The sequence below is a fragment of the Mobula birostris genome, chromosome 28 (assembly GCF_030028105.1).
Source record: "Mobula birostris isolate sMobBir1 chromosome 28, sMobBir1.hap1, whole genome shotgun sequence".
Classification (NCBI taxonomy): domain Eukaryota; kingdom Metazoa; phylum Chordata; class Chondrichthyes; order Myliobatiformes; family Myliobatidae; genus Mobula; species Mobula birostris.
The window spans coordinates 22,939,558-22,964,874 of record NC_092397.1 but is presented as its reverse complement, the minus strand read 5'-3'; the positions used below and the strand labels follow the sequence as shown (position 1 = coordinate 22,964,874).

Below are 25,317 nucleotides of genomic sequence, written 5' to 3'. Positions count from 1 at the left end.
GACAAGGAACTAAGCACTAGGAGCCTAGCCTTGGGCTCCGAGCCAGAGACTGGACAAAGAGCCAGAACCTGAGTCTGGACTAGGGCTCGGGCCCTAGAACCAGGCAAGGACAGGACATAACTACAGGACAGGACGTGGCTGGGGTCTACAGTCTTGGGGCTTGAGGCTGGGGTGTTGGACTTGGCTCTTGAGGCCTGCAGGCTGGGGTCTTGGCTCTTGGCTCTTGGTTCTTGAGGCCTGCAGAGGCTGATAACTCGAAGGCTGAAACTCGGAGCCAGACTGCGAACTGCACATAAACATAGAGCCGGGATTTATACTTCGAAAAACCGGGACTCATCTTTAACACGACACAAACATGAGACAGGACAGTACATAGACAGAGAGCCGGGACTTATCCTTAGACAAGCCAGAACTCAACTTTATCTGCACACCAAGGTGGGACACGTCCATCTGTCGGGTAACGGCAGAACGGCCGGACTTACCCAACAGAGGCAAAGACAAGACAAGACCCCATGCAGGGCAACGGCAGAACTGCCTGACTTACCCCACGGAGGCGTGGACAAGACAAGACAGATCTCCCCGCAGGCAACGGAAGAAACGGCCTGACTTACCCCCACGGAGGCAAGGACAAGAAGAGATAAACACCAAAGAACTACAGAAAGTTCCACCTCTGCATCGGAGTTGCTCCGAGTCGCAGTTCGGCCAGCAACCTCAGCTGACTACAGAAACAACCGGATCCGTACATAGCTCGGAGTGTCTGGCAGCCACTCAGCTGGCCCTGGAAACAGCCGAATCCATACCGCAAAGACAGCTCCGACTACCGACAGCAAGGCTCTATGAAGCGATGGTTCTCCAACGCGGCCTAAAGATGGGAAGTGGCCGCTCTAGCCTTCCACAGGCAGGTTGCTCCCAGGGGATCATGACAAGACAGACCAGCAGCCCGCACTCAACCCCAAGGCTACTTAGATTCCAAGCCACAAGATGGGAAACAGGTGCCTATGATTAACTCAATCAAAACAAGGGACAGTTCGAAGACCGGGAGTCCTGAGTCCACGGACTGGACTGTGAACCGGAATGCAGACTTCACGGACCGGACCATGACATAAATTGGTTCCTGAAGGGAACAAAGAGCCATAAATTACCGATTGACGCTTGCTGAGAAGAGGGCAATAAATGGATGCTGACCTGGAGCAGAGTCAACAAACAGGAGAATTCAAACCAATCAGATGGCCTACAGTCAATGACACTGGAATGGGATAACTGAACTGGAAAATATGAATATAAAAGTGGAAACTTCGAATGTGCTAGCAGCAATAACTCTTTCTAGAAACCCACCATCGCAAGGAAGAACTCCCAAGTCGGTGACTGAGAGAAGAAAGGATGGATCACTTGGCCAACTGAGATGCCCTAGTTTGGTGATATAGATGAGAAAATTAGGCTGAGTGAGTATTGGTATAGCGGGAACAGCAGAATTCCTGTTCTAAGTTGTTGGCCCGGTGTCGACACAGTTACGTTGTTGTTTATGCAGAGACAATGAAGTGCGAGTTTTGATTACAGAGTGAATTTCCTAACCTAGTTCGATAGGACTATCGATGGACAGGAACAAAAATACTCTTCCAGATGCACTTCAAAAATTCCATTTCTTATCTTGCCTAAAAAATGATCTGGTTAATTTTGGAGAAGTTGAAATGTCTGATTGCTGTAACCCTATCTACAAAATGACATTTCTGTGTGATTTGCCAGCAGATCTGCTCCTCAGAATTTTACCAGCTATGGAGAGAATTACAGTATAATCCCAGCAATGTGGTTGTTGGTGGTTATTTTATTTATTCCTAAACTCAACTCATACTTGCATATTCCTCGGCTTTTCTAAAGAACATGAACAATCAGAATTTTCTTTCCCATTTGCTGATGCGTGAGGCCGGCGCCATTTGCAGGAATAAAACCTGCTGCAGAGTGAGGATTGATCCGACAGAGAGCGGCTCGGGATCTGGTGGAATCACATGGCGCATGGGAGCCGCTTCACTACTCGAAACTCCCGCAACATGGAGCGACAGTGGTATAGGGATGAGCACAGCTGCCTTTCAAGCAGCTCACCCGGGTTCGATTCCCGGCGATCGCCGTGAGTTGTACCTGTTTTTCAGCACTTATCACATAAACGCATCGGTCTGGAATCACTCAGCCACATCACTTCCTTCTCTATGAAATGACATCTCTGCCCGTCGTTCTTCTGCCATTTTAGACCAGTTTTTCTGTTTCCTATTTGTCTTACCGTCATCCTGTATTGGTGTCGCCCTATCAGAGATGTCCCCCGTTTCACTTCCCACACAACTTCTCACCTTCTTTGACACAGAAAACTATCTTCTTCTCTCATCATTTCTAATTAAGTGTCAAGATCAGAAAGCGTAATCCCGTTTCATCACTCACAAATGTTTCTTGAGGTGATGAGTGTTTCCAGTATTTTCTGTTCAATCTGTTCAATACCAGACACAGCTTCATGCAGTGGAGAAAAAGATGTGTTGGACAAACGCAGAGCACAAGAGCAATTGTCGTTTTACCCGCGAAGTTCTCAACAAATCTCAGAAAGTGATGAAGTGAGTGGACGGAAATTTCAGTTAGAAGTACAAGTTTTTCTTTTTAAGTTAAATGTGTGTTGTGTACACAGGTGACGTGACGGCGATTTGCGGTAAAAAAAAATTCTGTTGAAGAATAGCAGACGATGGCTTCGATGTGTCGGCCTCTGCATAACGGGCACAGCACATTCCCGCTGCGCTATTCTGCTGATAGGTAAATATCTCTGTTCTTCTCCTGTCTTTCTATTTGTTAATTTTGACGCTTTACCCCGATTATCTATTGTTTTGTTTGTTGGATTATTTTCCCTGTCCAATTTCCCTCGTGTCTCTCTCACGCTTTTACCTTCCTCCCCGTCCTCCTTTCCCTGTTCATCACTTCCTGCCCCATCCGGTTATTATCCGGTCTCTGTGCTACGACCCAGCCGGATATCTCGACCCGACATTTCAGCAACGGATCTGATTTTCATTATCATTCTGGCCCTATTCCTACGGCCCTGCAGTCAGACACGCTGGTTATCTCCCTCTGTGTCTCCTTGCCTTCCTTCTCTCTGTCAGCGGGCTGTTATTTAGGCTATAAACACAGGTGCTGGAAATCCCAAACACTGAATGCCGGAGCAAATCACCAGGTCAGACAGCATCTCTGGGGAGCAGTAAACAGTCGATGTTTCGTGCGAGATGCCGCCTGGCCCGCTGAGTTCCTCCTCCATTTGTGTATGCTATTTCGGTCAGACTCCGACATAACGAGCAGCGATCGCAGTCTGAGGTGCAGTGGAGAATACACCCACACTCCGGGATTTATTTTGTCCAGTCCTGAGTCTCGTTCACCTCCCAATCCGTCCATATGATCGAATGAAGATCAGAATTCCGTCAGTTTTCAATAGTCCGCAAATCACTGGGTCTGAATGTGAAAGTGAGCTGCTGTCAGCAGTCCTCTCTCCCCTCTGTAGAGTCCTGCCGTCGGATGTCTTGCGATTCTCGTACCAGACGGTTTAGCAAGTGGTTAGAGCTCGCTCAATGATGCTCCTGTGAAATAAAAACAGATTAAAGAAGGGTTGGGGAAGTCTCACTGAAGCCAGGAAGTGGACACACCGGTGCGCTTTCTTGCTGTTCTTTGTGGCGTTCAGAGGGCAGGTTTGGTGGTCCACTCTCTCTCTCTCTTGAGGAGCCGTTTATTTGCAGTAATGAGCGGTCCCCTGGCCTAATGAATCATCTCTTTACTCTTGTCCACGTTGAGACTCAACGCATCATTGTGCTGACTGCAAACCTGACGATTGGGTTTGAGTTTTGCAATGTTCAAAATTCAATGCTCACCAGCGTGGAGATGCCGGGGATTGAACCCGGGACATCATACATGCAAAGCATGCGCTCTTCCACTGAGCTACATCCCCACTTAAAATGCAGAAGTGTTCAGGTCCAAACCTTCCTGCATATCACAATTGAGCAGTGCGACACAGATAATGTCTGATGGCCACAGTCATTCGGCCCCGAGTCTGCTGCACCATCCAGTGCGATCATACTTAATCCTTGTTCAGTTCTCTTCTTAAACACCATGATAATTTTTGTGGAATGAAACCAATTAGAATCCAGCAGAATGATCACGAAAAAGGAAACACGTACCACATTCTGAAGGATAGTTTCAATCTCGCTGTTCTGTCTATTGAATGGTTTCCTTGTGAAAAAAGATGGACGCTTGACCTCACAATCTACCTGTTATGACACTTCACCTTATTGTTTACCCGCACTGTGCTTTCTCTGTCGCTGTTGTACTTTATTCTGCATTTTATTATTTATTTATCTTGTTCTCTCTCAAGGAACTGTGTAATGATATGATGTCTATGAATAGGATGAAAGAGAAGCCTTTGTTACATATTGTATCTAGGTACGGCAGCAGAAAGGGAGCACGGACACAGAACACGGACACTAAACACGGGGACACAAAGAGACAGTTCCGAACTCAACGATAGATAGTTCCTTCTCTTGGCGTGGCAATGCTCCACTCACTCCAGCGGTTGAACTTGATGGGGATATTGACGAGGATGCAGGCGAAGGTTTCAGGCAGGAAGGGAACGGAACAGTCCAGCAAACAATCCCTGGTTTGCAGAGGTATTTATGTGCCAGACCGAAATGAGAATCGCCCCTGCTATTTCTGCACTAACCTTCAACAGGGACAAAGGGATACCTTACGAGGTCATGAAGTATTTACACCCCAATTTGCCCCCTCTTTTGCAATCAGAGTATTGCCCATAACCTCACTAATGTTTTACCTTAGTTATATAGATCGTGCGTCCGTTTCCTGAGAAAATTAAAGTAAAACAATATTCTTTTAAGTTCTCCCTAATCTCCTTTGGTTCCATTTACAGATGACCACGCTGACCATCGTGACGGCCAATGTTGTTTCCTCGCTATCCTTTTGCTCTTAATATATCTGTAGAATCCCTTGGGATTCTCCTTCCAGTTGTCTGCCAAAGCAAACTTATACTTTCCTTTCCTCTCCTAATTTTCCCTTTAAGTGTTGTTTGCATTCTTTGCATGATTAAAGCATCATGCGTCCCTCGTCCCTGGTCTATCAAGGTGCACACTCGTGTCCCAGTCTATCGAAGAGGGCGAAATCCTCAAAATATGTAAGCACATCATTCTCATTCCACCGCTGGCTATTGATGTCACTTTCTGCAGAAAGAAGGAGCAAGTCGTTGTTCTCCATGGCCAGAGACACCGTATCTGTATCTGTATCACACAACCGACTTAATCATGGGGCGATACATTCCCCAGTCTTTTGAACAATTTTGTCCCGCGTATCCACCTATTCATCGCCTCGGCGCCCCAGTCACTTTGTGTCGTCCCGTCGCCTCCCATAACTGAACAGGCTGACGCGCTTGGGAAGCGGATTCATCTGTGCCGGATGGACTTCATTGCAGAGATATGAAAGAGGTAGCTGAACAGATGGTGCATCTTTTCAAGAATCACTAGATTCAGAAATGTTTCCGGAAAGTGGAAAATTGAAACTCTCTCTCCACTTTTCGAAGAATGGAAGGGGGCAACAACCATATGGCCTGATTTCAGTGTTTAACATGATGTTGGAGTCCATTATTAAGCATTATTTTACAAATAAATTATTTTCTTGTCAACTGATTTTTCAATAAGGATAAAATTCAGCCATTAGGTACAAATGAAGTTAGGTGTCCTTGTGCAGGATTCCCCAAATGCTGACTTGCAGCTTGAGTTGGGAGTAAGGAGGTAAATACAATGTTCGCATTCAGTTTGAGAGGACACAGGTACAGTGTAATCTCATTTTAGAAAGGCAGAGACGAGTCACGATCACGTGATGCGTGGATTTATTCAAGAGGTAACAAGTAGGCATGGTGCAGGGTTTATCAGTAAATTTGAGTATGTTTCACAAAACAGGCAGGTCAAAAACATTTGTACACATTAGTCTCTGTACAGTGTGAGAGTGTGGGTTTCATTTCGTACCTGTCAATCTGTGGTGTAGGTGAGACTGGGGGTTCATTCTGTACCTGTCAGTCTCTGGTGCAAATGAGACTGGGGGTTCATTCTGTACCTGTCAGTCTCTGGTACAGTGTGAGAGTGTGGGGTTCATTCTGTACCTGTCAGTCTCTGGTACAGTGTGAGAGTGTGGGGTTCATTCTGTACCTGTCATTCTCTGGTACAGTGTGAGAGTGTGGGATTCATTCTGTATCAGTCAGTCTCTGGTACATTGTGAGAGTGTGGAGTTCATTTTGAACCCGTTGGTCTCTGGTACAGTGTGGGAGTGTGGGGTTCATTCTGTACCTGTCAGTCTCTGGTACAATGTGAGAGTGTGGGCTTCACTCTGTACCTCTTACTGTCTGGTACAGTGTCAGAGTGTGGGGTTCATTCTGTACCTGTCAGTCTCTGGTACAGTGTGAGTGTGTGGGATTCATTCTGTACCTGTCAGTCTCTGGTACAGTGTGAGAGTGTGGGCTTCATTCTGTATCCATCAGTCTCTGGCACAAACTGAGAGCGTGGGGGTTCAATCTGTAACTGTCAGTTTCTAGTATAGTGCAGAGGTTTAGTGCACAGTTTACCTCGAAGTAATGTTAATTCAGTTTCATTACTGCAGTTGATAAATTTTAAATCTTCTTTGAACTATTGGACACAATGATCCGCATGAATACAGTATCTCAGAATCAATGCTATCAGTCAATAACAGCATCAGACACAGGAGCAGTGTTATGTGACTGGGCCCATGGAGTCTGCTCCTCCATTCGATCGTGGCTGATTTATTATCCCTCCCAACCCTATTCTCCTGCCGTCTTTCCATAATGTGTGACACTCTTAATATTTAAGAACTTACCTACGTCCGCTTTAAATAGACCCAGTAACTTTACCACCAGAGCCGTCCGTTTTTAATATACAAATTACTTGGCTTCCTCAGCAATGAATGCCACAGATTCCTGACTTCTATTTCCGTAGATAATGCATTCCGTTCGGTGCAGTCCTCTGCCACAATCCTGTCCCAGAGAATAAAGCTGTGGGTCTGCGCCAATCTTTTCACCTCCTGCCCAACAGTGTGAAACAGCATCCGCATCTCACCAAATGGATTCATCTCCCTAAGGTACAAAGTTGAAAGATTAAACGAAATTTATTACCGAAGTATATACTCGTAACCACATGAGCATCCACTGTAAATACAATAAAACACAATAGAATCAATGAAAGACCGCACTCAAGAAAGACAGCAAATGAGCAATGTGCAAAAGACTATAAACTATGCAAATACAATAAAGGACAAACGAAATATTAATAATAAATAAATAATCAATAAATGTCGAGAACATGAACAGACTTGAAAGTGAGTCTATGGGTTGTGGGTACAGTTCAGTGTTGGGTGAATGAAGCTATCCATTCTTCTTCAGGAGTCTGATGGTTGCGGGGTGATGGACCTGTTGATGTGTTACCTCCTTCCTGATGGAGCTGTGTGAAGAGAGTATGACCTGCATGGCCGCGGCCCTCTATTCCGTGTAGATGCGCTCAGCGGTGGGGAGGGGCATAACTGTGCTGGACTGGACTCTATCCATTACGCTTTCTGGGCTTTTCCATACAAGGACACTGGCGGTTCCATGCCAGGTCCTCTTGCCACCAGTCAATATAATCTCCACCACACATCTGTTGAAGTCTGTCAAATGTTTAGATGACATGCAGAGCGCTGCCGTGCCTTCTTTGTAACAGGAGGTATGTGCCGGGCCCAGGAGAGAGAATCTGAAATGATAACACTGAGGAAGTTATATTTCCCCCTTCATCCTTCCCTCGCTGCTGCTCCCTCGTCCCTCACCATCCGCACTGCGCTCTCACTTGGCTTTTGACATAGATTCCCTTCTCACTTCTTTCATTTAATTTCGTGAGCTGAGTTTGTCAACTCACTCCTATAACGCTGCTTCAGTGACAGCTCAACTACCTAAAAAAAGTTCCACTGCTTCTTACGTTGTTGTCTTCCGCAGCACCGTCTCTTCAAAGGCATAACACGCTGCCAGGAGGTTATGACCGTCGCGCATTTATTGATGTCCGCATGCAACGAATATTTAGACAGGTCCTCTGAGGTATTTCCAGACCTGTTTTTATTTTATATCCCTCTGTTTTGTCACATTTAGACTTTCAGTTTTCCAGCGTAAATGTGCGTGTGTGTGTGTGTGTGTGTGTGTGTGTGTGTGTGTGTGTGTGTGTGTGTGTGTTTGTCTCTGTGTGTGTTGTTTGTGTGGGTGTGAGATTCACCAGCAGATATAATTTCAATTTAATATTTGGGAACTCATTCCCAGACCAGAGAAACAACTCATATCAAGAGTCTGCCTCTGGGAGGGAAAGGGTCAGTTTCGTAAATCAAAAAAGATACTTTAATTACATTTTCTGTGGCTGGTTTTGGTATGTGTTAATAGCTTTTATTGAATTAATCAATCCGAATTTTATTTTTACAACATAAGAACATTTCTCAGAATATCTACTTAAAAAGCAGAGAAGATGGCTGCACGATGCAGCACGCAGTGGCCACTCCGGAATGAATATCTGTAATCTGTCAAGCAGGGTGCCGTGCACAATCCTGATTTGATGGAGGCGGACGTGAGAAACACAGAGGAACATCTGGTGAAACTTCTGACATGTCTGCTTCGCTGCCGCTCGACTGTGCGATCCAGAATCTCCAGAGGGGAAGGCCCCGAATCCTCAGCGTTGCCTGTTGCTTGGCGGCTGGGGCCAGGGTCGAAGCTCTCGGCAGAGATGGTGCCCGGTGCTCGGTGTCGGAGGGTCGAAGTTTTTGGACGGACTCAGAATCAGCTGTAATCGAATGCTTCCAGGATGCTGCATCGGCAAGCTTGCGGCACTGGAGGTTCATGGCAGGTAGAGGTTTTCATCCTTCTACCATCTGCGTGACATGATGGGGCTATCGGGACTCTGAGACTTTTTTTTTTTACCGTGCCCATGGCCTGCTCTGTATCAAATTACGGTATTGCTTTGCACTGTTGTAAATATACATGTATGTTATAATTATGCGTCTTTTTGTCAGTTTTGGTCTTGGTCTGTCTTGTATTTCTGTGATATCATACTGGAGGAACATTGTATCATTTCTGAATGCAGGCATTACTAAATGACAATAAACGAGGACGGAGTGTCCTCATAATCTAATCTAATCAAAGATTTGGGGAGACGTTATGAGGAAGCAGATTCACCGGTTTGCCAAGTGAGATAGAAGACACGGATCAACACACACAAAATGCTGGAGGAACAGGCAGCATCTATGGAAAAGAGAACAGTCGACGTTTCAGGCCGAGATCCTTCAGCAGGACTGGAGCAATAAAAAGATGAGTGGTAGAATTAAAATGTAGGGAAAGGAAAGGATGAAGCCAAGTGAGTGGTGAAACCGGGAGGGGCTGGGCAGAGCAAACAGTTGGGAAGTTGTTTTGCGAAAGAGATACAGGACTGGAAAAGAGGGAGTCTGATAGGAGAGGACAGAAGGCCATGGAAGAAAGGAAACGGAGGAGGAGCACCAGAGGGAGGCGATGGACAGGCAAGGAATTCAACCCCCGGCATCTCCAGGTTGGTGACTGTGAATTAAAAAAAATCGGTGGGAAATCCCAGATGTTGAAATTCCGAGCAACACACACAAAATGCCGGAGTAACTCAGCAGGCCAGGGGATAAGCAATTGCCTGCCTGTCTTCACACCGTCCCACGTGGAGAGTTAAAACCCGACCCTTACTGTTTCAGTTACAAAGCTGTGGTGGTGAAATGGAAAACCCGCCCCGCGTGGCAGGGAGGTGCGAAGCATCAGCGATACTCCACATCTCCCCATCTGTCACTCACTGGTCCGGCCGTGATGGTCTGAACATGACACCAACAGGTAATCCCGGTGGAGGAGTTGCTGCGTTTGAGGTGAGTGCTTGCAGTACATCAACGTCGCGAGTTCCGCTCACAAGGTGAACTGCGGGTTCAACACTGAAGCAACTCCGACATTCATTCAATCATCAGGACAGGATTAGGAAGTTAATGGCACCTCGGCTGAAAACGTCCTATTTATTAAAAATGAGCTTACCAGTGTGATGAATTGTCCGTCTAGACAATTAAGTGAAGTAAAACACATTTTGCGGGTGAAATATCGGGAACGAGGTGCAAGACGGGATAGAACACAAAAGGCACTGAGATAATAACCGGGTGGGCCAGAAAGTGGGGAAACAAGAAAGAAAGGTGGAGAAAAAGAGAAAGAGGAAAAACAGGAATGAACAAAAGAAATGAAGTACGTTTGAGTTTGTATACGAGAAAGAGACGGAATGGACCCAGACATATACTGGCACAGACCCAGACCATGACATGTACAGACACAGGCATACACAGACAGAGAACCAGACCCAGACATTTACAGACACAGGCATAAACACATACACACATTCACACAAAACATCGCGCAACATTCACAGTTCTACAATTCTTAATAATCCCTGTAGCAGAGTGGCGCAGCGGAAGCGTGCTGGGCCCATAACCCAGAGGTCGATGGATCGAAATCATCCTCTGCTATATTCTCTGTTGGCGGCAGCAGATATTCATCTTCATGTTTTGAAACACCAATGTGTCACGTCATACATCTAGAGAGGAAACCGCATTTCAATTGAAATTCTTCATTTATTCGTACTTGTTTAATTCTTGTCTCTGTGGCGCGATCGGTGAGCACGTTCGGCTGTTAACCGAAAGGTTGGTGGTTCGAGCCCACCCAGGGACGCTAGTATTCCGGTAGCTTTTTCTCTCTCTCTTGTAACCGAGAAAATGTTCAGCAGCATCTATGGAATAAAGTACACAGTCGGTGTTTCAGGCCGAAACCCTTCTTCAAGATCATGAAGCAGCCTAGCCTGCTGAGTTCCTCCAGCCTTTCGTGTGTGTTGCTTGGATTTCCAGCATCTGCTGCACATTTTCTCGTTTGTGATTCGACTAGTGCACGACGAAATCTCTTCCATGGAATTGGATTGGATTGAATTGACTTTAGTAATTACGTCCTTCACATACATGAGGAGTAAAAATATTTACGTTACGTCTCCGTTTAAATGTGCAATGTGCAATTTATAGTAAATATGTAATAGATAGTACTATATTTATTACAGTCAATATGACAGAAATACGATTGTATCAGCTTGAATTAATCAGTCTGCTGGCCTGGTGGAAGAAGCTGTCCCGGAGCCTGTTGGTCCTGGCTTTTATGCTGCGGTACTGTTTCCCGGATGGTAGCAGCAGAAACAGTTTGAGATTCGGGTCACTCGGATCCTCAACAATCCTTCGGACCATTTTTACAAACCTGTCTCTGTAAATGTCCTGAATAGTGGGAGGTTCACATCTACAGATGCGCTGGGCTGTCCGCACCACTCTCTGCAGAGTCCTGTGATTGAGGGAAGTACAGTTCCCATACCAGGCAGTGATGCAGCCAGTCAGGGTGCTCTCAATTCTGTGCCTGTAGAAAGTCCTTAGGATTTGGGGACCCAGACCAAATTTCTTCAACCGTCTGGGGTGAAAGAGGCGCTGCTGTGCCTTTTTCACCACGCAGCCGGTATTCACAGACTCGTGAGATCGTCGCTGATGTGTATGCCGAGAACCTTTCAACCTCTCAACCCCAGATCCATTGATGTCAATAGGGCTGCGTACTCTGAAGGAGTTTGAATCTTCCCTTCGACGGGAGTTAGTGAAACCCTCTCTCACTGCTCCCCCTCTGTGATCTCAGCTCTTGTTTTCCTGCTGTGTTTCATTACCAGCTGGGAAACTCTGCGCTGTCCGGAGGCCGGCGCTCCCTACTGATGCTGCAACGGGCTCAGGGGGAATTGAATCTGTTCTACGTGTTTCAGTCACATACTGTACCGAAATACAGTTAAAAGCTTCTCATTCTCACTGTTCAGAGAGATCAAATGATTACACACTGTATTGGGAGAGAACAAGGTGAAACAATAACAAAATGCAGAATAAAGTGTAACAGCGACAGAGAAAGGACGGCGCAGATAAATAATAAGGTGCAGCTTCGTACCGAGGTGGATTGTGAGGTCAAACGTCCATGCTACCTTATGGGAAACCATTCAATAGACACAACAGTGGGACTGAAACTATCCCTGAGACTGTGACGCGTGCTTTCAAGCTTTTGTACTTTCTGCCGGATGAAAGAGGGAACGAGAGAATATCTGGGGCAGGTCATGTCTTTGGTCAGGAAAATGTATGTTCGATTTGACCAGAAAGTGTGTGTTTCCTACAGCGGAGTCCGTGGAACTAACCGACTTCCCTGGTCTAATGCTGTTTTTCTCATTCAGTTTGGGGTCCTCGATCATCCTACATGAGGGACCACCACCATCGTACATGAGGAATTCATCAGATCCATTAGAGTGAATTTCAGTCAGAACAAATTGCTCAGGAATTAGAGTTCTGCGTTCATGGTGCTTGGCGAGGGATTTTTTTTTAGCCTGAAAGTGTACAACCTGCAATGGCCGGGAATGGAAACCGTGTCAACTGCTTGGGAAGCAGCTATGCTCACCACTATACCACCATCGCCCCATGATGCAAACCAGATTCGGTTACTGAATGGTCTCTGGTGCTATCAGATTCTGTAACTCGATTCTCAGTGTCTGAGCTGTTTTCTGAAGGATCGTTCCTCACTCTGTTGCAGTTCCTATTCCGACCAGTGGGTGTCGCGACGTTCCGACAGACCGGAGAAACACAGCACCTGGGATCCAACTGAAGGGAGAATCGACCCGAGAGATTCGAAGGGCTACAAATGGTTTCCTGCTTCACGTATCAGTAAAAGGGAAACAAATCCTGATTATAAGTATCCGTTCAAACAACACGCAGTTAGACGTTAATGGGATCCCCTCTTTTGCCCAGTCCTTGAACACGGTAAGTGACTGAATCGCTAATGAATCCTGAGACCCGTCCAGTCACAAAGTGAGGAGCGGATGGGTAAAATGCACCAGCTCTACACTCAGCAAACAAACATCAGAGTGACTCTATGAGTTCTCCTATACACTGACATCCGTGTGACAGGTTCCATACTCTTGTTTATTCCTCGCTGGTTCAGCGGTTAGTATCCCCGCCTGTCACGCGGGAGACCAAGGTTCATTTCGCCAACGAGGAGACCGTTTTCCTGCTTCAAATGAAGACGGGATTATAATATGGGACAATCTAGTGTGCAAATAGCCCAAAACTGGAGAGTTTCCCGAGAACAAGGGACATTCATCATTTTGTTTTCACTTTTCCCTCACGACGTCTGTATCTCAAGGCCGTTTGACGTTACACTCAATGACCGAATCCGTCACTCCGAAACATTATACAGAGACTGCTGCCGTGAGATATGAACTCCCGCACTCTCTCAGTTTGTCTGGTTGACTGTGTGGAGAAGACAGGCAAAGGAACAGCTGAAACACTTTGGAGAGAACGATGCCATGGAATGTGTAACGCCGGGTTTAAAGCCACCCTGCCCCTCCCGCAACACTGGACCCGCTGAACAGACGTTCAGAAAATGAACTTGGGGGCGGGGAAGGTACGATTGATTTTGTGACGTCATTACAACACGTGAACATTCGGTTTGTAGCTCCGCCCCTAGACCTGATTGACAGCAAAATACCTGAAAACGGTGCGAGTTGCTGATTGGCTCAGTAGCGTTGGTGGCGCTGGCTGTGAATGTGCGGGGATGATGGGAAATAAAGTAAGTTCAGGTTGGGGGTGGGGGCGAAGAGTGTCTGGAAAAGGAACCGGAAATAAGGGGTCCGGGTGAGTGCGGTAAGAGGTTGGAATGAAGTTGGATCTAGATCTGTAAAACAGAAAAAGGAAAACAATATTGCAATCATTTCAAGAGATTTGAGAGGATACTGAAAAAAGGAAAGAAGACTTCAAGGTACTGTTTAAATTTTACCCGAAACAGATTTATTTTACCAATCCCATTAAATTAACTGCAGCAATACACAAAATGCTGGAGGAATTCAACAGCATCTATAGAAAAGAGTTCAGTCGACATTTCAGACCGAGACCATTCATCAGTCCTCAGTTCCTCCGGCATTTCATTTGTGTAGCTTGGATTTCCAGCATCTGCACGTTTTCTCATTTGAAATTAACTAAATTTGATAACTATTTTAGGGAATATAGATTGTGCTCAAACCTTAAGGGGAGGTGATGTGCTAATCGTTAAGATAAGAAACTGTGAGAAGGCATTACATTTGAAGACTTTATTTGGTTAAAAAAGATGGTATCTGTGTTGCCTAATGAAAATACAGGTATCGGGGTGTTAGGACAGGTGTTCTGGTGGAGATTTCGATAAAGAGATTAAGAATGTAAATAGATTACAAGTGCAAACACGAGGATATCTGCAGATACTGCAAATTCAAGCAACACACACACAAAAGTGCTGGTGAACGCAGCAGGTCAGGCAGCGTCTATAGAAAGAGTTACAGTCGACGTTTCGGACCGAGACCCTTCGTCAGGACTCGCCCGAAACGTCGACTGTACCCCTTCCTATAGATGCTGCCTGGCCTGCTGCGTTCACCAGCATTTTTTGTGTGTGTTGCAGAGATTGCAAGTAGTTTGAAATGGAGAAAACATGGACAGTTTAACTGCATTGATATATTTTGATGAGGTGAAGCTTTCAAGTAAAGTTAGTATGGGGTATGTTAGTTATAATGCACGAGCACATATTCCACCTCTGCTTAGATGTCACAATGTCAGAGATTTGGGCATCTTGTGGCAGTATCTCCTGGAAAACTAAGGTGTAGTTAGTGTTGTGGGAAACTTAATATGAAGATTGTGAAGGTGTAAAGTTTGACTGGTGTAATTGTAGAGGAGAACATAGTGCAGTCTAGTCATAGTCATAGTCATACTTTATTGATCCCGAGGGAAATTGGTTTTCATTACTGTTGCACCATAAATAATAAATAGTTATAGAACCATAAATAGTTTAATAGTAATATGTAAATTATGCCAGTAAGTTATGAAATAAGTCCAGGACCAGCCTATTGGCTCAGGGTGTCTGACCCTCCATGGGAGGAGTTGTAAAGTTTGATGGCCACAGGCAGGAATGACATCCTATGACGCTCTGTGTTGCATCTCGGTGGAATGAGTCTCTGGCTGAATGTACTCCTGTGCCCACCCAGTACATTATGTAGTGGATGGGAGACATTGTCCAAGATGGCATGCAACTTGGACAGCATCCTCCTTTCAGACACCACCGTGAGAGAGTCCAGTTCCATCCCCACAACATCACTGGTGTTACAAATGAGTTTGTTGATTCTGTTGGTGTCTGCTACACTCAGCCTGCTGCCCCAGCACACAACAGCAAACATGATAGCACTGGCCACCACAGACTTGTAGAACATCCTCAGCATCGTCTGGCAGATGTTAAATGACCTCAGTCTTCTCAGGAAATAGAGATGGCTCTGTCCCTTCTTGTAGACAGCCTCAGTGTTCTTTGACCAGTCCTGTTTATTGTCAATTCGTATCCCTAGGTATTTGTAATCCTCCACCATGTCCACACTGACCCCCTGGATGGAAACAGGGGTCACCAGTACCTTAGCTCTCCTCAGGTCTACCACCAGCTCCTTTGTCTTTTTCACATTAAGCTGCAGATAATTCAGCTCACACCATGTTACAAAGATGTGAAGTACAGTACTTAAGAAAGCAGCTGGTTGAACAGGTTAAAGTACAGTTAGGTGTGTCTTAAACAGAGGCCTTGCAACACAGTTAAACCAAATGTTGATCAAGTATAACCAGTCAGACAGAATATGAAGTCAGCGGCTATGTGTCACTTCACAGGTCCATTAATAAAGATACTTTACTAGTCAATGAAATGAAGTTTGTGATGTTTATAAAAGGTGTGGTGAATTGTACTGTTCAGTCATCTAGACATACTGAGAAAATTAAAATTATTGTGAAAGCTGCTGCAAGGTATCTAGGTATAACTAGTGTTTCATGGGAAACTGTAAAAGAAGCTCTGATGGATGGGGTATCTGTAGTTCAGTCTCTTTGTGCAGGTACAGAATGGGATTAAGAATATTGCAGTGGAATGAGAGAAATTCGATGGTCAAGACATTAGGAAGTTTATTTCTGATTCATCAAATCGGCCTAATGTGAAACCGGGCTGTTACTGCATTTCCTTTACAGGAAATTATATTGCAGTATGGCATGATAGGTTAGGTGATAGAGGGGGTGGTGTTGCACGTTTAACATGGGAAGGGGCAGGACACAGAGTTGTGGATGTGAATGAAGTGTATGAGGTGTTTGTAGCAGAAGCATTTGATTCAACAGGTAGGGGTACTAAAGTGGTAAAACTCTTGTGGAGAGCTTTTGATTGATTTGTTGGAAAGCATATGTCACTCTAGCTCACTAAGGGTTGTATGGTGCGGGGATTTTTGTGCACAGTTCACTGTGGGGTCATTCATGGAACTGTTTGATTGTAGAAGAATGTTTAGGTATTTCCAATCTTGTGTGCTTTAATGATGGGAGGGGTATGAAATGTAATGTTTCTAATCATCTGAAAACTGCTATAAATTTAACTCCAGTTTCAAACATTCTGGCTGGAGTGACTAAATGAGATGTTATGGGTGAGGAGACAATGGGGAGTGATTATTTTCCTATATTTATAAGCATGGGTTTGGAGTTATATAGGGGGCAGGAGACTGTTTTTAGGAAGTGGAATTTTGATGAAGCAAACTGGGAGAATGTTGAGGCTGATAGGGGTTTCTGCAATGAATGGTGATGTCACTTTATTCATCAAACTGCGGTGGAAGTGTTGCCTGTTAAAAATGACATTAATAGGAGGAAGACTGCACCTTGGTGGATGGGGGAGTGTGCAGAGGGAATTAGGGAGAGAAATAAGGTATTTGGGAGAGCTGAGAATTATCATTCTCCGAGTGACTTTATTAAGTATGAAAGGGTACAAGCTATGGTGAGGAAAGTGGTGAAGGTTGTGAAAGAGGTTTACTGGAGGTCATCTTGTGATAGTATTGGACAGGATACTAAACTTGGAGGTGTTTGGGGAATGATTCAGAAAATCGGGGTGTGGGGTTCATCGGGTTAATAACATTCCAGTATTGATTAAAGAAGGTGATTATTAGAACATAGAACAGTACAGCACAGTACAGGCCCTTCGGCCCACAATGTTGTGCCGACCTTCAAACCCTGCCTCCCATATAAGCCCCCACTTTAAATTCCTCCATATACCTGTCTAGTAGTCTCTTAAACCTCACTAGTGTATCTGCCTCCACCACTGACTCAGGCAGTGCATTCCACACACCAACCACTCTGAATAAAATACCTTCCTCTAATATCCCCCTTGAACTTCCCACCCCTCACCTTAACGCCATGTCCTCTTACATTGAGCAGTGGTGCCCTGGGGAAGTGGTGCTGGCTATCCACTCAATCTATTCCTCTTATTATCTTGTACACCTCCATCATGTCTCCTGTCATCCTCCTTCTCTCCAAAGAGTAAAGCCCTAGCTCCCTTAATCTCTGATCATAATGCATACTCTCTAAACCAGGCAGCATCCTGGTAAATCTCCTCTGTACCCTTTCCAATGCTTCCGCATCCTTCCTATAGTGAGGCAACCAGAACTGGACACAGTACTCCAAGTGTGGCCTAAGCAGTGTTATATAGAGCTGCATCATTACATCGTGACTCTTAAACTCTATCCCTCGACTTATGAAAGCTAACACCCCATATGCTTTCTTAACTACCCTATCCACCTGTGAGGCAACTTTCAGGGAATCTGTGGACATGTACCCCCAGATCCCTCTGCTCCTCCATGCTACCAAGCATCCTAGCATTTACTTTGTACTCTGCCTTGGAGTTTGTCCTTCCAAAGTGTACCACCTCAGATTTCTCAGGCTTGAACTCCATCTGCCAATTCTCAGCCCACTTCTGCATCCTATCAATGTCTCTCTGCAATCTTTGACAATCCTCTACACTATCTACTACACCACCAACATTTGTGTCATCTGCAAACTTGCCAACCCACCCTTCTACCCCCACATCCAGGTCGTCAATAAAAATCAGGAAAAGTAGAGGTCCCAGAACAGATCCTTGTGGGACACCACTAGTCACGATCCTCCAATCTGAATGTACCCCCTCTACTGAAATAGAGAAGGTTGAGTTACTGGCTTTGTCATTTGCTGCAAGTCACAATCAAGGTAATTTAAGTAAAGAGCCTAAATGATGTCAAGATGAGGTTTTAAGTGAATACACTGATGTGTTGGAAGCCAGCTGTAACAATGATAGTATTAGTTACGTAGAGTTTATTTGTGTGAATGTAAGAATGCTATTAACAGTGCAAGTCAGATGGCTGTAGGATTGTATGTTTAAACATATAGCTTACAACTCTTGAGATAATATTAACAATTTGGAATCATATTTGGAGTTTAGACCATATTTCCTCCTTATAGAAAATGGTAGTACCTGTTCTGAAACCTGGAAATCCCCACAGGATCCTTCTAATTATAGACCAATATCATTAATATCCCATCTCATTTCGGTAAACTTACAGAACGTATGGTAATAGAGTTGTTGAATTATATTTTGGAAAAGAGAGGTGATGGAGCATTTTATCAGCGTGGATTTTGGAACTGTAGAATGACATTGGATTCAGTTTTATGTTTGGAAGATGATATTGGGAAAGCACAGGTAAATAAAGAAGTTGTAATTGCAGTATTTTTGTACTGAAAAAACATATCGTATGTTATGAAAGGATTAAATTATAGAAATGTGGAGTGAGAAGAAGGCTACATTATTTTTTTCTGAGTTTTTTATTTGTATGCTTCAGGCAGTTAAGGATGCGTGAGGTATATTTGGGCTTCTATGTGGTGGAGAATGGGACCCCATAAGACAGTATTTGTAGCCCTTTATTGTTTAATATTATGATTAGTGATATTTTTTCTGAGATAGGTACTGGGGTGGGGAAATGACCTTTTGCAGATGATGCAGATTTATGGATCAGAGGTATAAAATTTAATTCAATTGTATATAGAATGTGATTAGTGATTAATAAGGTCAAACAGTGGGAATATAGACAGGGTTTAAAGCTTTCAGTAGCTAAAATACATTTTGTGTTTCACAAAGATGATCAATAGACCTCTTTATTCATCCATATCTTCCTCAATAGCAATTGATTTGAAATTATATGGTCAAACTCTTGAATAAGTGTCAGTGGTAAGATTTTATGGCATGTGGCTGGATTATAAGCTGACATGGAAGCACCATATCAGTAAAATAATTGATAAATGTAAAGGAGCACCGAATATTCTTGGGTGTCTGTGTACGTATTCTTGGGGCACTACTGGCCCATCACTGTGACTCTGTAAATAATTGATAAGTGTAAAGGAGCACTGAATATCCCTGGGTGTCTGTGTGGGTATTCTTGGGGAGCTATCGGCCCATCACCGTGACTCTGACAGGGAACCAATGCTACTAGAAATCGACCGAGCTGCTCATCCGCAAACTTCCCTTCCAGCATCTGGTGCAGAAGATCAGGCAGGACTTCAAAACCGATCTATGCTTCCAGAGCTCGGCCATCAAAGGCCTGTAGGAGATTAACGAGGCTTACCTGGTCGGGCTCTTTGCAGCATCCACACCAAGCGAGTCACCCTTGTGCTCAAAGACATTCAGTTGGCTCATCGCATCCGCCGGAAGCGAGCCTCAGCCTGGCCTCGGCAGCAAACACAACAAAAGACTCTTTTAAAAGCCACAAACCTGGAAGAGGAAAGGGTTGTCGCTTTCTCTTCATGAGACTGTTGTAGTGTTGACACACATTATCCCTCTGATCTCCCCTATGGGAGTTTTGGGATTGTTTGATGGGAAATCCCAATTCTCACACCAACTGATCTATTTGTTTTGGTCTCGGCTCATTTCATCAACACATCGATGTCACACTTCAGCCAAAGATGACCATCCACACCAGCAATAACTCCATCATCTCAGAGTCAGTGTGAACTTACTGCTCACGGTTCCAACATCCACTCCCAAATCACTCAGTTGTGTCACAAACAGCAAGGGTCCCAGAACAGATCCATGTGGAACAACACTTGTCACCAGCATCTGATCACAAAACTACTCTCTGCCATCACTCTGTCTCCTATTGCAAAACCAATTCTGGATCCAATTTGCCAAATGGCCTGACTGAGGCCTATATGAACCGTATCAATAAACTTCATCAGTGACGGCAGACCTGGGTGAGGATGGTCAGGACCCAAGTGCTGGAGTATCAGAGACTAAAATCCAGACACGATAGGAGACGGAAATAATGACAGGGTTCAAAACCAGTCTGTGTCTGGAGGGAAGACCACTTTGAGTAACTCCTTTGCTCCAAATAGGAGAAAAATAAGTAAATAGAAGAGAAGTAAAACATTACAATAAAAACTGCAGATTCTGTAGTCTGAAGCAAAAGCAGAAAACAGGAAACTCCAGACCTGAGTGTTCTCCACTTGTACCAGGAAAACATTTGGAGCTGTAGCAAAGCAGGAATTTTTTGCCAACTTACAAAACCATCAGGCAAAGTCAGCAGAGTCTGGTGAAAGTGACTCCGTGTTTAACAAACACATTTGAGTGGTTGAAGCTGTAACACCAACTGTGGATAAAGGGACCCAGTGACGCACTGAACCGAGATGTCCAGGACACGTTTGATATGCCGCTCCATCACAGGGGATTGGGGAAAATGAGAGCTGACTGTGATTTCTGAACTTGCTGATCACAAACACTGATGGGAACTGAGTTGTGAAGAGCGATGAGGAGTCTACAAAGGGGTAGATACAGGTGACGTGATTGGACACAGGTCTGACAGCTGGGATATTGTGCGGGACAGAGGATGTGAACTTGTACCTGACCCTCTGGCTAAAGAAATGTCTTCGTATCTCTTTCCTGAAGAGACATCCTTCTATTCTGAGTGTGTGCCATCTGGTGCTGGACTAACCCACTACAGGAAACATCCTCTCCACGTTCACTCAAGTAGTTATAATGTCACTCTCTTCTCATTCTTATGAACTCCAGCAAGTACAGGCCCAGAGCCATCAAATGCTCCTAATGTGTTAACCTTTTCATTCCTGGGGTCATTCTTGTCAACCTGCTCCGGACCCTCTCCGATGCAAACACATCATTCCTTGGATGAAGGGCCCAGCATTGCTCACAATACTCCTTGCAGACTGACAAATGTCAGCATGGACAAGTGGGCCCCCTGTTTTCACATTTCTGTGAGAAAAGTAACTAATTTTCATTCTTATATTTTGCTGATTTTAATGTAATCTTCTTCCTCAGTTGTAATTTCTATTTCTCTGCACGGTGAAGACTTTGCATTCAAAGTCAACAACATCTCCTCCGCAATCACTGTCAGCACTGGTGCACCACAAGGTTGTGCTTGGCCCATGACTCTACTCACTTTATACCTGTGATTGTGTGGCTAAGTACAACCCCAGTGACATATTTAAGTTTGCAGATGACACCACTGTTGTTGGATGAATCAAAGGTGGTGACAAATTTGCCCTCAGGAGGGAGATGTGTGATCTGGTTGAATGGTGCCACAACGACAACCTCTCACTCAATATCAGCAGATCACTGACCACAGGGGCAGGAAACCGGACGTCCACGGATCAGTCATCATCAGGGGACTGGAGGTGGAGAGAGTCAGTAACATTAAATTTCTGAGCATTATCATTTCAGAGGGTCTGTCCTGGGACTAGCAGTAAGTGTCACTATAAAGCAGGCAGGGCAGAGACTCTGCCTGTGTGTAATCAGCGTGACATCTCAAACTTTGACGTATATAGATGCAGAGTGGAGAGTAACCTGACTGGTTTCATCATGGCCTGATATGGAAACACAATGATCAGGAATGGAAAAGAAACTGTCTACAAGAAATTTGTGGAGATGTCAGGTGTAATTTTTTTTACACAGAGCATGGTGAGTGCGTGGAATAGGCTACCGGCAAAGGTAGTGGAGGCGGATACAATAGAGTATTTTCAGAGACTCCTAGATAGGTACTTGGAGCTTAGAAAAACAAAGGGCTCTGGGTAATGCCAGGTAATTTCTAAAATAGGTACAGGTTTGGCACGGCATCGTGGGCTGAAGGGCCTGTATTGTGCTGTAGGTTTTCCATGTTTCTAACTGGTGGATGCATCCCAGTACATCACAGGCAAAGCCCTCCCCATCATTCAGTACATTTACAAGCAGCACTTCTACAAGAAAGCTGCATCCATCATCAACAACATCCTTCAGCCACCTCATGCTCTCTTCCACTGCTGCCATCGGGAAGGACGTACAGGAGCCTTAGGTCCCACACCACCAGGTTCAGGAAGAGTTATTACCCTACACCAGTCATGCTCTTGAAATGGTGTAGGTATCTTCACTGAACTGATTCCATATCCTGCAGACCCACTTTCAAGTACTCCACAACTGAATTGCACAGTAATATTTATGCTTTAGTATTTGCATGATCTGTCTTCTTTTGCACATTGGTTGTCTGTCAGTCTTTGCTGTTTATAGTTTTCATAAATTCCACTGTCTTCATTTTCCTGTAAATACCTGAAAGAAAATTAATCTGAAAGTAGTAACCTGTTGTGCCAGATGTCCCAACACAGGGGACCACTGCTACACTACGATAAGGAATGTCTATCGTTTGCTCCCAAGACCACATTTCATTAAGTAGGATCATTTGGCTGTACTCCTCCTACCTGCACACAGACAGAGCCTAAGGAACAAGGCTCCAGATATCCAGATAACCGAGGGGTGGTGTTGGGAGGCAGAGGAACGGTTACAGGATTGCCTTGAGTCAGCAGGCTGAGCCATGTTCAAGAACTCATCTCAGGACCTGAAGGACGACACCGGGGTCACTATAGACTTTACTAAAACAGCTGTGGAGTCGTGTGTCCCCACAAAATCATTCAGGCTTTTCCAAAAATCAGTAGGCCTGGATGAGCAATGAGATCCAGAACCTGCTGAGTTCCAGGTCAGAGGCATTGAAGTCTGGAGATCAGGAATGCTACAAGAGGTGCAGGTTTGATCTCCAGAAACGATCTCTCAGGCAACGTGGAGATTCCGGACTAGACTGGAATAAAAGAGGGATGCTTGACAGCCACGGCAGGGTTTATATGTCAAAACCTCCTACAAAGGTAAATCATGTGACAAAGGAGACAGCAGAGCTTCGGTTCCAGACGAGTTCAATGCCTTCTATGCTCACTTTGTCCACCAGAAGAGGGAGGAACCATCGTGCACGCCCGTGTCTCCCGATGGTCATTTGGTCTCAGTATCTGAAGATGACGTGCAGGCTGCCTTCAAGGGAGTGAATCCAAGGAAAGCATCCGGTCTGGATGGAGTACCTGGCCGAGTACTGAAGACCTGTGCTGACCAGCTGGCTGGTGTATTCACGGATACCTTCAACCTCTCGATCTGGCAGTGTGTGGAACCCACCTACTTCAAGGAAGTTTCAATCATATCGGTGCCCAACAGGAGCGTGGTAACCTGTTTAAATGACTATTGCCCAGTGGCACTTACATCCACAGTGATGAAGTGTTTTGAGAGGCTGGTGTTGAAGCATATCAGCTCTTGTCTGAATGGTGACTTGGATCCTCTCCAATTCACCTACCGAAGCAACAGCAGATGCTGTCTCGTTGTCTCTTCACACAACTATGGAACATCTGGACAGCAAAGATGCAAACATCTGGATGTCCTTTATTGATTACAGATCAGCACATAACACTGTCATCCCCTCAAAACTGATCAGTAAACTCCCAGACCTGGGCCTCAATACCCCCTTGTGCAATTGGATCCTGGATTTCCTCAGTTGCAGATCCAAGTCAGTTCAGATTAGCAAAAACAGCTTCTCCACAATCTCTATCAGCACAGGAGCACCACAATGAAGTGTGCTTAGCCCCCAGCTCTACTCACTTTACACCTATGACTGTGTAACTGAGTACAGCTCCAACACCATATACAAGTTTGCTGATTACACGACAATCAAAGGTGGTGATGAATCAGCAAATGGGAGGGAGATTGAAAACTTTGCTGAGTGGTGTAATAACAACGACCCCTCACTCAATGTCAGTAAGACCAAGGGACAGATTATAGACTTCAGGAGGGAGAAACCAAAGGTCCATGAGCTAGTAATCAAAGGATGATCAGAGGTGGAGAGGGTCAGTAACTTTAAATGCATGTGTGTCACTCACTCAGAGGACCTGTCCTGGACCCATCGCATAAATATAATTGTGAAGAAAGCACAACAGCGCTCTACTTCCTCAGGACTCTGCGGATGTTCAGCATGTCATTGAAAACCTTGGCAAACTTATATAAATGTGTGGTGGAAGTTGTGCTGACTGGCTGCATTACAGCCTGATACAGGAACACCAATGCCTTTGAGTGGGAAATCCTGCAAAGGGTAGTGGAGTCGGCCCAGTATATCACAGGTAAAACCCTCACAACCACTGAGCACATCTACATGAAACATTGCCGTAGGAAAGCAGTGTCCATCAGCAAAGATCCTCACCACCCAGGCAACGATCTTTTCTCACTGTTACCATCAGGTAGAAGGTACAGGTACCTCAGGACTCGCCCCACCAGGTTCAAGAACAGTTACTACCCCTCAACCATCAGTGTCTTGAACAAAACACTCATGTCACCACTGTTATATCGTTATTTCATGCTTGTAATTTATTGCTATTTATTTCTCTGCATTTACACAATTTGTTTATAGTTCCTCATATTTACAGTTCACAGTTACTGTTCTATAGATTTGTTAAGATTGCCCGCAGAACAAGATTCTCAGGGTTGTCTGGGATGACATGTATGGACTGTGAGAATAAATTTTAATTTGAACTTTGAACAATATGGTGACATATGCGCAGTGTGATAACAACTTACTTTGGATAATATTTTGGCTTTGACAATATTTTTCCGTGACGCTCTTTTTTCATGATCTAGTTCCAACATATTTTATCCAAAATTATAAAAAGATTATCCACACAAAAATATAGAAAATACAAACATGACATATTTATAAGATCGAAGAGCTAAATTACAATATGAATATTACTGTGTATAACACACTCAATTCCAGGGAATGGGGGAGTGGGTCACGTCCCTGGAAATCTCCCGCTCTCCCCATTCTGTTTACAATGTCGCAAGTTTTTCAGCCGCTCTGCTGATTGACAGCTCCCTCTGCCCCGCCTCCCCGGCTGCCGTGTCATTGTCACGTGACACGTTGTGATTGTTGCCCCGTGACGCGCTGACGTCACAAAGCCCCACCTTCA

At 44.9% G+C, this 25,317-nt stretch overlaps 1 protein-coding gene and 1 non-coding gene across 2 annotated transcripts in view; both read right to left on the bottom strand.

The window, feature by feature from the left end:
• The window catches only part of LOC140189181 (uncharacterized), an 82,691-nt gene extending 62,986 nt beyond the window's left edge, over positions 1–19,705 (bottom strand). Inside the window, exon 1 of the mRNA XM_072245874.1 lies at positions 19,635–19,705. Coding sequence (XP_072101975.1) covers positions 19,635–19,705 — 71 coding nt within the window. The remainder of the gene's footprint in view (positions 1–19,634) is intronic.
• On the bottom strand, positions 3,890–3,961 carry trnaa-ugc (transfer RNA alanine (anticodon UGC)). The gene has a single exon. It is a non-coding gene; the product is annotated as a tRNA-Ala (tRNA).
• Positions 19,706–25,317: the final 5,612 nt, after the last annotated feature.